We start from the raw sequence: 14,168 nt of genomic DNA on the forward strand, positions 1-14,168 counted from the left end.
TTTAAGAATTTATTACCTGCTTACAAAAGCGAACTTGTGGCTAAATGGTATGGAACTGAACAGATGGTTATTAGACATTTTCTCTTTAGCAAGAGATACTTGTCAGTGGGTTGAAACTGACTTGGGAGAATCTTACAGTCATCCTAGTTAAGCTGAAATACAGTGGGTTAAAATACAGTAAGTTGTGATTCAGCTGGTTGCTTATACGTACCTGGTTCTAAACCCAGGACTACTGAATAGACTCCCCCAGTTCCTTGGTAGTTGAGGTTAGGTGGTCATAACCTTGTGAGAGGTTAAGTGTATAGCAGGTGGTTTGATATTGGGAAGCTCACCTTATTTTGATGAACAGGTGATAAAAACTATAAAACTTTTGAAAGATTTAAATTAAAAAAGTTTACTTCCCCTCTTCTGCCCCATTTATAATTAAATGAAAAGAACCTCCTTTATATATAGTATCCTCTCATATTGTGTTTTCAAAATAATTTTCCACAACTTTATGGAAAGACCGTACCTTGGGAATAGTCTGGGTAATATTTGATGACTCTCTGCGACCCCATGGACTAAACAGATCATGGAATTCTCCAGGCCAGAATACCGGAGTGGGTAGCCTTTCCCTTCTCCAGGGGATTTTCCCAACCCAGGAATTGAACTGAGGTCTCCTGCATTGCAGGTGGATTCTTTACCAGCTGAGCCACCAGGGAAGCCCATGAATACTGGAGTGGGTAGACTATCCCTTCTCCAAAGGATCTTTCTGATCCAGGAATTGAACCGGGGTCTCCTGCATTGCAGGTGGATTCTTTACCAGGGAACCCTGTGGTTCCTGTGGTCTTCACACTTAGGAGGACAGAAATTTGAGACCATCAAAGGGTATGAAAGAACAGTCACCTAGGTGTGAAGTTCTTGAACCTATTAAGCATTTAGGACAATCTAAAATTAACTATGTATCACTAAAATATAAATTGCGTAAGGGCAAGGATTTGTAGTTTTATTCGTTGTCACAGCCATAGATTCTAGGGGATAAAAGATGTCTGGCTTTTGTAAAAGTAGGTGGTCAATAAATGAGCTGAACACTAAATGTTCCTGGCTGCCATTTGAAGAAAGCTATATAGATAGGCCTGTGAGTGTGAACTAAGTGAAGCTTCTTTATAGTCCAGGCAGTGCCTTGGAGGCCTTACCAGGATGCAGGATTCCCCAGTTTTCTCAATATTGATCTTCCATATCAAAAAGTATTCCTTGGAATTCTAAGATGTTTTGTGAAAGAGCTTTGTGGCTAGTTGAGTTTAGTAAACAATATCCCTTGTCCCCAACTTGGAGATTTCCAGTATACGTGGTGTGTTTAAATGCTCTTGAGAAATTGTCAGCATTTCCTAAACTTATGTTAATACATCCTTGCAATTTGTTTTGGTGTTGACACCTTTGTCATACCACAAGTTTTCATTCCATAGAAAAAACACACTCAGAAAACACTACTCTCTAGAATCCATGCTCTTACTAATGCCTCCAGGAAGTGACTTGGTTTAGATCACTTTAGAAGATGTAAAAGGATTTCTAATAATAGTAAAATTATAAGCAGAGTAAATCTGCCAGAAAAGTCATCTGACATGTTCATCTCATTTTTCTCTCCTCACAACATTAATGCTGATTACTAGTTTTAATTTTCTAAGGTCCCATTTTCTCTCATCAGTGTTTAGGAATTATATCTTCAAATATGAGTAATCAATGAATGGGTAATCATAGTATTGAATAGCAAAAAGGAACCTATTTATTTGTACAGGTTTTCTGTTCAAACAAAATGAGGATATTCAGCTTCAGCTGCCTTAATTAAATCAAGATTTCCAAAATCTTGCTTAAAGATTTCATTACTTGCCTTCAAATAATAGTGATATACATGGTTTATATAGTGTATACACAGTGTATATAGTGTGTATATAGTGTATACACAATACAAAACTTTGGATGTTTGTTATATGCTGAGCACCATCTAAGGTACTGGTGAATGAAGAAGGCAAGGGTCCTATTCTGGAGCAGCTTTCATGGAGGATGGGGTATAAGGAAAAACATCAAACAGGAAACAGCACTATGAGGTTAAACTAAATCATGTGGTAGAGAAAAAATGGAGATAACTCTTATGGAACAATTTTATTGGTAAGCAATAATCTTACCCATTTTTAAAAAGTTAGTTTCTAATTCCTTTTTGAAAGGATAAGGGAAGTTATTTGAATAAAGTGTGAAAGTGTTAAATCATTCAGTTGTGTCCAACTCTTTGTAACCCCATGGAGTCGTGTCTGACTCTTGCGACCCCATGGACTGAAGCCTGCCTCGCTCCTCTGACCATGAAATTCTCTGGTAGCCATTCGTTTCTCCAGAGGATCTTCCCAGCACAGGGATCAAACCCGGGTCTCCTGCATTGCAGACGAAGCTAGATTCTTTACTGTCTAAGCCACCAGAGAAGCCCCTAGTTGAGTAAGAAGTATTTTCATTTCAAGATTGTAATAGAGTAATTTGGCAGGTTTGCCCCGCCATTTCCCTTTCCTCTAAAAGGCAACTTTGTTGTTTTAAAGAGCTACTTCCTACTTGGTGGCAAGGTAAAAAAGGAAAAAAGTAAATCACAAGTACATTTTCTGTATCCACCTTAATTCTTAAATCCTACTAGCAGATTTCCTTTCAAAGCTACTGTAAGGCTTCTGCAGTCCTTAAACTTATTTTCACTCTGCTTCAAATTACCAAATGTCTCTAATTGTAGTGAATTTTAACGGTTTATTCAGTTTATATTTTCACTGTGATACTGTATACAACTCTAATTCATGTTCTTTATTTATGTAATTCTTGAACTATATGGACCTTAGGCTTTCCCTGTTTGTTGAATAGGGGGCTTAGATAAGAAGATCTCTGTAATCTCTTCCAAGTACAAAGTTACGTGATTCCAAATTACATTTGTCCTCCAGTGTGTTTACACTGAAGTAAACACTTAAGTGTTTACACTTAGTGAAGCACTAAGTTGGAATAAAAATTCTCACTGAACTCATTCCTTAAATGATTAAAATCCTATAAAGGGATATTATTAAGCAGACTTTCTTATAAAGTTTTCTGCTGACAAAAACTACTCTTTATGCATTACTGTAAAGCGCATAAACTGAGAAATAAGTCATAAAAGCCATCTGTAGATCTCATCGGAGATCTCTCATAGTTTACTTTAGCACCTAACCTCCAGCAATAACAACAGTGTGTCAATTCAACCCTGTCTGATTCTGATTCTTATCAGGGTCTAACAATTGCCAAGCTCACAGTGAATAAAAATGACTTTTTGAGGTCTCAGCAGTCATTGGCTTGGAAAGAGTCTGGGTAATTTAACAAGCACATCCTAGTGGTAGACTTACATGGCAAGTATCACCTGAACTACATCAAGCCCTGATGTTAGAGTCTGTGGACAGTCTGCTGGGGCTAATGAAGACTCCTAATTTCTAGTCCCCTGCACAATCAGCTATAATTATCTCAAGTTACATATAAAACTTTATTTTTCAGTTAGATCTATAAAGTGGGTGGTAAATTTTCAGTCATTAGATACTGTATATCCGGTTAGTGTGTGTCAAAGAATGTATTAGATTCTTGAATATACAAGCTGACTGACATGTGGAGTTTAAAAGTAGATTAGTAACTAATTTTTTTTCACATAATCAAAGGTATGTTTACATTTTCTAATGTGTGTTTTTTAAGACGAAGCTAGGTTAAAGCTGTTAGGATACCTGTTTAGTGCTTTCAGTTAATAGTTGAAGTAACTGTAGGAAGAGTTATGCTTTTTATGTAGTGTGTCAGTTCAGTTCAGTTCAGTCGCTCAGTCATGTCCGACTCTTTGCAACCCCATGAATCACAGCACGCCAGGCCTCCCTGTCCATCACCAACTCCCGGATTGTCAGTGGTTGGTAATTGGAAAGAAGAGCAAATCAGAAGCCAGGAAACTTGGATGACAATTATGGTTCTGCCTTTTAGAGATTCACTTAATATAAATGGGCTTTGGTTTCTTCAGCAGTGTAGGACTGATTATTTTTAAGATCCTGACTAGCTCAAAAAGATTGAGTCATCTTAAATAAAGGATTTTGCTTTACTGTCAGTTATATTTGTTCAATTTTTAAATGAATGAATTTTGTCTTTACACCAAATAATTTTATCTGACTCTTACTCTAAAACAAGTGTCAGACACTTCTTTTTTCATAAATTCATATTTATCTTAGAAAACCTTGTATAAGTGTGGATTAGAATATACTTTTTTTGGGTGCCTGGCTCATGGGTAAATTGTTTTACATATATATAAAAGTGATTCTTGCTAAGACTAGTCTGTTTCTTTTGGAAACGTATACTTTTCTCAGATTTATTTTTAAATTTATAAGTGCAATGATGAACTCCGTCTCTTTCTACCCACCCCCATTTAACAGGTGAAGCAATTATGAAAATCACGTTTTTTAGTTATTCCAGACTTCTAAATTTAGGGTTCTAGAAAAGTCCTAATATATGGAGAAAGGATTTTTATAGAGAGCCAAAGATGAATGGCGGTTGAGTAAAGTGAGTTATAAGACTAGAGAGACATGAATTAGCTGAAGAATGCAGCTTTAAAACTTCAAGTAAAAAGATAATAGTTTGCCTGTGTTCTTTATTTTAGTGTCTTATTAACCATCCCAGACCAAGAAAGCTAAAGATGCAGGTATCTGTCCATGAACAAGTAATCTTACCTCTTTGGATCTCAGTTTCCTTACCTGTAAAAGAGGGTGAGGATAACACATTTATAAAACCAACACATTTTGGTAGTTTCTTTTACTATCTGAGCCACCAGAGAAGCCCTTAACTAATTAGAAAGTTCTCAGAGGAGTTTTGTTTATATATTTCCCTTATCTGGTATAACAAAGGAAAAAAAATACAGAAAAGAGTTAATAGTTTCCTTAGTGTAGGTGTTTTGATGCTTGAATCTCTGCTAATTACTCTAACTCTAAAGCTCCAATGTTGAGATGATCATGCAGCCAGATCTTGAGTTACTGATGTTTCCCACATCAACAATGACAAAGGAAGAAAGACAAATGGATCTGAACCTCAGGACCTGGTTTTCTTCATTTGGAGAACTGGGCAGTTGATGGTCCTGCTTCTTGTTTCTGGTTGAAACTGGAAGCATTTACCAGGTTCACTGGCCAAGGCTCTGGGTCTTGCTTTTAATGTTCTCTCTCCAAAGAGAACTGATGCTCAAAGGAGTTTGTGCTGTTCCCCAGTCTGCCTTGGGAAGTGTAGAAGGTAGAGGAATGCCTTATAGGAATTATAATGGAAGACAAGAGAACCGAAGTAGAAATAATAGCACTTATGGAATGCCTACCATTTTTCAAGTAAGGTTGGAAAACTTCATAAAGACTTTATATTTGAACTCATTAACAATTCAATGAAGTATCGTTACCCACCCAGGGTTGTTATGTTGCCTCGGGTCATGGATAGAGTCATGATTTTAAATCCCGTCTTCACCCCACAGTATCCTGCTGTGACATATCAATATATTCACTTCTTACATTTATATGAATTTAACTCTCTCAACATATTACCTTAGGAATTTTGATGTTTGGAATTCTCAGAAATGAATATAAATGTTTTTTTATCCCTTATTTCCCATCAGGTGACATGTTTTGCTAACACCATCATAGAAATTTTTTTAATTTTCTGTGAACATTTGGATTTTGAATTTCCTTCAAAGCAATATTTATTATGTCTCTTTAAATTTCACAGACAAGAGAAGAAAGGAAAATGGAAGCAATTCTGCAAGCTTTTGCCAGACTTGAAAAAAGAGAGAAGAGACGAGAACAAGCTTTAGAAAGAATCAGCACAGCCAAAACTGAAGTTAAAACTGAATGTAAAGATGCACAGACTGTCAGTGATGCTGAAGTTATTCAGGTATTATTTTTCAGGTCTACTTTTATTTTCACTTAACCACTTTCTAATAAAATCTTCACAAACAATTACATCTCTAAAGAATTTTTGATGTGATATTAGCCTTTCAACAGCATTTTTCAAATCCTTTGAGAACTCAGACTTCAGATATGAGACTTGCTTCATTTTTGAGTAAGGAAATTTTTATGACAATTTACAGAATTCAGAAAGAAATTTGAGGAAGTTAGCTTCTGAAGCAGATTGATACCATTAGATTTCAACTACTATCTTATATAAACATGGTATTCAAAGTATTCAAAGTTCCATTGTTTTGTATTTTGAATTAGGAACAAGCAAAAGAAGAAACTGCTAGCAAGCCAACCCCAGCCAAAGTAAATAGAACTAAACAGAGAAAAAGTTTTTCTCGGAGTAGGACTCACATTGGACAGCAGCGTCGGAGACACAGGACTGTCAGTATGTGTTCAGATATCCAACCGTCTTCTCCTGACATAGAAGTTACCTCACAACAAAACGATGTGGAAAATACTGTACTTGCAATAGAACCAGAAACTGAAACTGCACTAACAGAAATAATTACTGAAAATGAAGTTCCAGTACTTAATAAATGTCCAACAAAGTACCCTAAAACAAAGAAGGTATGATTATTAATGAATGTAAGCAGGTGTCTCATGATGTTAAATATATTCATGTTTTAGGAATCAAGACTATAACATTTCATAAGGAACAGAGTGATAGAGTCAGTTTTTTTAGAGAGTCATAGTTTTTATACTTCTAAACATTTTAAAGAGGATTGTAAAAATATACAATATTTGATATATCAAGACTTCCTTTTAGTATTACAATTATGATTTCTAATGATTTCCTTTTGCCTACTTTATGGACTTAAACTATATTTCTCAGAAACGACTGGTTTGAGACATTATCTTTTCTTTATATATATAATATATATTAATAAATTTTGTGATATATAGGTAATTACAAGAATTAAATGTTAAATTGACTTTCATAGAATGTACTAAGGATGTGAAAATGTATAAAGGGTAGTTTTAATTTTGTTGGAATATAGTTGATTTACAATGCTGTGTTAGTTTCAGATGAACAGCAGAGTGATTCATTCATTCAAGATCCTTTTCTCATATAGAGTATCACAGAATATTGAGTTTCCTGTGCTATACCGTAGGTCCTTGTTGGTTGTCTGTTTATGTACAGACAGACAATCTATATACACAGACACAGTGTGTTCATCCCAACTTCTGATTTATGCCCCCCACCACTGGCTTAAATGGTAAAGAATCTGCCTTCAATGCAGAGGCCTGGGTTCAATCCCTGGGTCAGGAAGATCCCCTGGAGAAGGAAATGGCAACCCAATTCATTCTTCTTGCCTGGGAAATCCTTTGGGCAGAGGAGCCTGGCAGGCTACAGTCCATGGGGTTGCAGAGTTGGACATGACTGAGGAACTAACACCTCCTCCCCATCCATGTTTCCCTTTTAGTAACCATTAAGTTTGTTTTCAATTCAGTATCTGTAAATCTGTTTTGTAAATAAGTTCATTTGTTCTTTTAAATTAGATTCCACGAGTGACATCACATGATATTTCTCTCTCTGTGACTGACTTCACTTAATATGATAATCTCTAGATCCATCCATGTTGCTGCAGGCATTATTTCATTATTTTTATGGCTGAGTAAATACTCCATCGTGTGTGTGGACACACATCTTTAACCAGTCAATGGACATGAGGTTGCTTCCATGTCTTGGCTGTTGTAAATAGTGCTGCTATGAACATTGGAGTACATGTATCCTTTCTGATTAGTTTTCTGCAGTTATATGCTCAGCAGTGGGATTGCAGGGTCATATGGTAGCTCTGTTTCTAGGTTTTTAAGGAATCTCCATAGTGATTGTACCAATTTACATTCTCACCAACTGTAGGAGGGTTCCAGGAAGGGTAGTTTTACGTCAACTTATTAATAAAAATCTTTCAAAAACTACTGTCAATTTTAATAAAGCAATTGAGGGAAACAGTTCACTAAGATCAACCACCTTGAGCTTTATAGTAACCTCAGAAATAACACACCACCATTATGAAGCTTTCTTTTACTCCCATTTTGAGTATAGTGGATTGGAGCAGAATACCAAAGTGGTAATCCTTAGGCTCTTTGGGGAGTGGAGTAGATCATAAATGAATCCTTGTTATATTGTTTACAACAAAATACTTTGAAACCCAATTTATCTCCTTTTCGTTCTTACCAAATTCAATATAGTTTGTAGGTACTATGAAACCATGAGAAGTAATTTAGTAAATTTAGTAAAAACCTAGCTTAAATCTGCAAATATACTGTAATGGCTGGATGGAGGTAAGAGCTAAAATTACAGCTCTAATTTGAAGTCTGTGTTTATGTTTTTGCACTTTGGATCCTGAACAAGCAAGCCAGTACTTGCTTTTGAAAATGACCATTATTTTTGCCCACTTTGGAAGGACAAAAAGTAACTGCAAATTTTCTTTATAATTTGGATTAGTGAGGAAGAAAACAGATTCATGTTTCATAGAAAAGCTATCTTTGGGAATCCTCTAACAGTTCTGAGCTCTCACTGCTGAGGGCCCAGGTTCAATCCCTAGTCATAAGCCATGTGGTGCCAAAAAAAACACAAAAATACTTTCTTGATGACAAATTAATAATTAAAGGGCAGGGTTTAAGTCATAAACTGTTGTGGGGCTACAGATTTAATCTCCTGGTCTGAGATACAGGTTTACAACATACCGTTTGACGAGTACCAAATGATCCTGAATTCCCATAATGTAAAAGCGTCCTTCATTTAGTACACAGCACTTACTCTGTGCCAGGTACTGTAAGAAGAGCTTTGGTTATCTAACTCTTTTAATAATAACCCTACTTGTAGAGCTAGTTTCTATTGTAACCGTTCTTTTATAGGCCAGGATTAAGATGGAGAAAAGTCACATAACTTGCTCAAGGTCATGGTGTAAGAATCCCAAGTGCTTTAGTGCTGCCATTCTTTTTCTTTTTCCCCCACACTTAAGTCTTTTGCTGTTATTAATCTCTGTTCAGTCTTACCCTGATTTAGCACTGCATTCTGCCTGTCCTAGAAAGGAAGTTTAAACACATGGAAAACGAGAGGGAAAGAAAAGATGCCAAAATGCTTATCGTGATTATTTCTAGAAGTCAGGATGTGGGTAGATATTATTTAATGTGTGTTTCTGTATGTGTGAGAATGTATGTTTAAATACATATACACTAGTTTTTCTACATATATTAGAAAAGATATAAATGCCCACCGAGCAAAGAAAATGTGCTTGTGCTGACAAATTGTAATCCTTATTTTCATGACCATTACACCTGAACTTTACTAGTTTTTTGTTTTTTAAAGAAAAAGGTGAGGGTATTCAGATATATTCATATAGCCAGTAAAGACTAAATTATTATGTACAATGTAGATCCAAAAACCTCTACAGAATTAAGGAATATGTGAATTTTCAAAGCATGGGAACTTAAAAGATTTCGAACCCATAAATCAACAGTGATTGTCAATGCCAACAGCTTTAAAAGAAAAATCCTATGCACTGGCCTCACCTAGAGATTCTGATGGGTAGCCAGGGTAAAACAGCACTGCCTCATGTCTGACAGACATTTTCCACATAATACAGAAGCAGTAACAAACCTAACTTTAGAATTTGTGTTTTTAAGTCGTATTGAGATGTCCTAGACTTTTACTATTTTATAAAAATATTTATAAAGGTATTACTGTGTAAAAAATTTTAGTAATAAGAGTGGATAACCAAGGAAATGCAGAATAACTTATACTGATTTTCTGAGCATCATATATGAGTGATTTAAGTTAATCATTTTAGATAATATGTCAGTTTTCAACTTGCTGTTCAAATACTCTATAGGAGAAACTGTATAATTACATATATAGTGATCCAGATTTTGTTTCTGCCTAGCACTTGGTCAATGAATGGTTAAGTGAGAAGAATGAGAAGACAGGAAAACCTTCAGACAGCCTTTCAGAGAGGCCTCTGCGCATAACTACAGATCCTGAAGTGCTAGCTACACAGCTCAATTCTTTACCAGGTCTCACTTACAGTCCACATGTATACTCTACTCCTAAGCACTATATTAGATTCACTTCACCATTCCTTTCAGAAAAAAGGAGAAGAAAAGAACCTCCTGAAAACATATCTGGCTCATGCAAAAAGGTAAATTTTTCTTTGGGTATGAAAATCTAGTATGAGCCAATGCCATTCTCATTCCATACTACCATTCTTGGTAGTGAAATACTTTTGTAATTGGCTGTACCTTTATAGCTACAAACTGACTTCTGTTCACTTATTGTTTTGTGTATTTCAGCGGTGGTTGAAACAAGCTCTGGAAGAGGAAAACTCAGCAATTTTACATAGATTTAATTCACCCTGTCAAGAGAGATCCAGAAGTCCTACAGTCAATGGTGAAAATAAAAGTCCACTACTATTAAATGATAGCTGTTCCCTTCCAGGTAGAACTTCTTTTCAGTGTTGTTTTAGTGTGGAGAATTTAGCAGGATAGCATATACATATATATAGAGAAAATATATGTGCATATTTATTCTAATTATTACGTACCTTACAAAAGCAGCACAGATTTTTTTTACCATCTGAGCTACCAGGGAAGCCCAAAAGTAGCTTTCCCTCTTTTCTGCCTCCAATGTTTCAGATGAAGGTAGATATAGACATGAAAACTATAATTTGCAGTACCATGTATGTTGGGGCTTATGGTTGAATTTTGGGCCTAGTTAGCCATCTGTTTTTCAGATTCAAAAGGACTCTTAGAAATCAGTTAAATTAACAGCTGTACTTCCAAGATTTCTTAGCAACCTCTAGGCCTGTGAGCCTTCTTGGTACTGGTGAAATTCGGGGGAGGAGAATGGGGGTGAGGAGAGATTGCTTCATGTTAGAATTATCTTTAAAAACCTTCAAATTTAGTTTTGGGGTGAAAATCATCATAATGATGATTGTCAATGTTTTGTGCTTTCCCAGAATGTATTACAGATTGTAGCAAATGTCAGCAGTGTAATTTATAATTTATTATTTTACCAACAGATTTAACTACACCACTGAAAAAACGAAGACTTTATCAGTTGCTAGATTCTGCTTACTCAGAAACCTCCACACCTACTCCTTCACCATATGCTACACCGACTCACACAGATATTACTCCTACAGACCCATCATTTTCCACTCCTCCACGGATAAAGTCAGATGATGAAGCTTGTAGAAACGGTTATAAGCCCATATATTCACCAGTTACCCCCGTAACTCCTGGCACACCAGGAAACACCATGCACTTTGAGGTGAGAAACTTACGTGGCAAAAACAAAAGCCCATGGGGACAGGGTTTCTTTAAAAGCTTTTCTCTCCTTTTAATAAATAGTGTAACCTTGAATAATAGTTTTTAAAAAACTAAGTGAAAACTTAGAACATCCATTTATGTGAATTTAAACTTTATTTTTTTAATTCAAATGAACATAACTTTCATTTTATTGATCTAAAGTCAGACTAAATGACTATGTATGTCAAACTGACTTTAAAGCCAACTATAAGGACAATGGAAATAAGAGAGAAAAGAAAGTTTAAAACCAGTGTGTGTAGTAGTTTCTCATAAGTTTTCATTTCTGTAAATATGGGTTTAGTTATATATTTTAATTTTCAATTATGCTTCTGTCTTTTATGTAGAATATTTCTTCCCCAGAAAGTTCTCCAGAAATTAAGAGACGCACTTATAGTCAAGAGGTAAGGCGATATTAAGATTTTAATTGGTGGCTTTTTTTTAGTATCATTATTTTGCTTAAATTATTGGTAGTTTTAATGTAAATAGCTTCCAAATGTGGTTATTTGTGTAATTTTTTTTTTTAATTCTGTAAACAGGGATATGACAGACCGTCAACCATGTTAACATTGGGGCCTTTTAGAAATTCTAATTTAACTGAACTGGGTCTGCAAGAAATAAAGACTATTGGCTATGGCAGCCCTAGGAGTAGGACTGAAATCAATAGGCAGTGCCCTGGAGAAAAGGAACCGGTGTCAGATCTTCAACTGGGACTCGATACAGTTGAGCAAACTGCCTTACATAAAACCATGGAAACAACTACACATGACAGGACTGATTCTAACAGCCAACTGGAATCTGCTCACTCAGGTCGGGGCCCACTGTATTCTTCCTGGGTAAAGAGTCCTGAGAGAACAGGCGTTAACTTCTCAGTAAATTCCAACTTGAGGGACCTGACACCCTCACATCAGTTGGAGGTTGGAGGCGGCTTCCGAATAAGTGAGTCAAAGTGCCTGATGCAGGATGATACTAGAGGCATGTTTATGGAAACACCCGTGTTTTGTACTTCAGAAGATGGGCTTGTATCTGGTTTCGGACGGACTGTTAATGACAATTTGATCGACGGAAGTTGCACACCCCAGAATCCACCACAAAAGAAAAAGGTTACAAATTTAACAATTTATAGTCCTTTTAATAGTGTTTTATTCATACTACTACTGAGGGTAATTAATAGTTATGTATTATGCAAGGCATTCATACTTTATTCATATTAAATTATTCATGTGTACATTTTTAAACTTTTTGTCAGTTCTCCGTTGATTAGATACTGTTTGCAGAGAACTAAATTATCATAAGGACCATGGTTTCAGAGATCAAAAACTCAAGGTGATTACTTCACTTTGAGTAACTTTTAAAGATAACCACTTACCAACCAAATAAATGGAACTGAGTACTATGTCTTCTTGGTGGTTTCGTCGCTAAGTCGTGTCTGACTCTTGCGACCCCATGGACTGTAGCCTGCCAGGCTCCTCTGTCCATGGGATTCTCCAGGCAAGAATATTGGAGTGGGTTGCTGTTTCCTTCTCCAGGGGATCTTCCCGACCCAGGGATTGAACCCTGGTCTCCTGCACTGCAGGCAGATTATTTTACCCACTGAGCTATAAGGGGAAGCCCTATTTGTGTTATTAACCTTATTTTACATAGAACATGAGGCCCTAAATGGAAGAAATGGCCTCTTTCCTCATCAGTAATAGCTATAGTATTTTTAGGCCATGGATATAAAAGTATTTTGAAAAGTATTGTACTAATAGATATAAGTATTATATAAATAAATAGTTCCCTGATTTACCACCATTATTTGGTTGGCAGACATACTGAAACAATAAGAATGCCTTATTTCAGAGCAGTGGGAGAAACTACAACACGTATTTATTTGTTAATAGGCTTATTGCTTTTCAAGTCAAAGAATTTTAGTGATGTGTGCTTTTAATTTTTATAACAGAGTCCAGTTGGCAACTTTGTGGGAAGCAATATAGTATAGTGGAAAGAGCACGGGCTTTCAAGTAAGACCTAGGTTCGAATCCCGGCTCCAACACTCACCAGCTGTGTGACCTTGAGTGAGTGAGTTACTCAATTTCCTCATCTGTAAAATGGGGATGATAATATACCTATTTCATAGGATTGTTGTGAGGCTTAAATAACATAATGTATGTAAAATCATCTAAATACAATGCCTGGCATAAAGGAGGCATTTTCTAATTGTTTATTATTGTTATTTTTTTTTCGGAATCAAATTATTTTACATAATTTTCCTAATGTAAATATAATAATTCTCTTTAGAAAAAAAGAATAGATTGTTTCTAATATTTAAAACAAGAATAAAAGATGTGCTTTTCCTTATCTTTCTTGCTTAAGGTTTCTCTATTAGAATATCGGAAAAGACAACGTGAAGCTAGGAAAAGTGGCTCTAAGACAGAACACTTTGCACTGGTTAGTGTATCACCTCACACAAGTGGAAACTTGAGCAGCAACAGTGGTGATGGGTGTGCCCACAGGAGTGAAAATGGGGAGCAGGTAGAAAGCACTGCTAGCCTACCTTTACCAACACCAGCTACAGTTTATCATGCTACTTCAGAAGAAACCAGCAATAACGGTACTGTTAAGGAAGCGTCTGCCAGTGAAAAGAATGAACCAGAAGTTCAATGGTAAGCTGCCTGTTTAAAAAAAAAACAAAACAGAGACCTAATTGGTAACTTTAGAACTACAAACAGTATATATACCTTCTTATGAAAGCAGTCTTTGTTATTTTATCTCCCAGTCAGTATCTTGGCTCATTTTGAATGGAGCTATACCTGTAAAGATTTGAACTATGCTATTCTGCAAAACAACAGATTTTTGTTAATCAGTTACTTCCTGTTTGTTGTTCTCCTAAGG

General features: G+C 35.9%; 1 protein-coding gene across 8 annotated transcripts in view; it reads left to right on the forward strand.

Moving 5' to 3' along the window:
* The window catches only part of KMT2E (lysine methyltransferase 2E (inactive)), a 96,317-nt gene that overhangs the window by 77,815 nt on the left and 4,334 nt on the right, over positions 1 to 14,168 (forward strand). For 6 of the 8 annotated variants that reach the window (XM_088834197.1, XM_055420729.2, XM_055420727.2 and 3 more), the window contains 8 exons: positions 5,755 to 5,919; positions 6,243 to 6,551; positions 9,875 to 10,129; positions 10,281 to 10,425; positions 11,009 to 11,259; positions 11,642 to 11,698; positions 11,834 to 12,397; positions 13,650 to 13,939. In XM_088834197.1, the coding sequence (XP_088690323.1) occupies positions 5,755 to 5,919; positions 6,243 to 6,551; positions 9,875 to 10,129; positions 10,281 to 10,425; positions 11,009 to 11,259; positions 11,642 to 11,698; positions 11,834 to 12,397; positions 13,650 to 13,939 (2,036 nt within the window). Of the gene's footprint in view, positions 1 to 5,754; positions 5,920 to 6,242; positions 6,558 to 9,874; positions 10,130 to 10,280; positions 10,426 to 11,008; positions 11,260 to 11,641; positions 11,699 to 11,833; positions 12,398 to 13,236; positions 13,352 to 13,649; positions 13,940 to 14,168 lie in introns of those variants that run through there. The other 2 variants (XR_016036967.1, XM_088834211.1) reach the window with 2 other exon arrangements.

This window comes from Moschus berezovskii, chromosome 3 (genome assembly GCF_049115385.1).
Source record: "Moschus berezovskii isolate FMDL1 chromosome 3, NW_MosBer_1.0, whole genome shotgun sequence".
In the NCBI taxonomy this organism is placed as follows: domain Eukaryota; kingdom Metazoa; phylum Chordata; class Mammalia; order Artiodactyla; family Moschidae; genus Moschus; species Moschus berezovskii.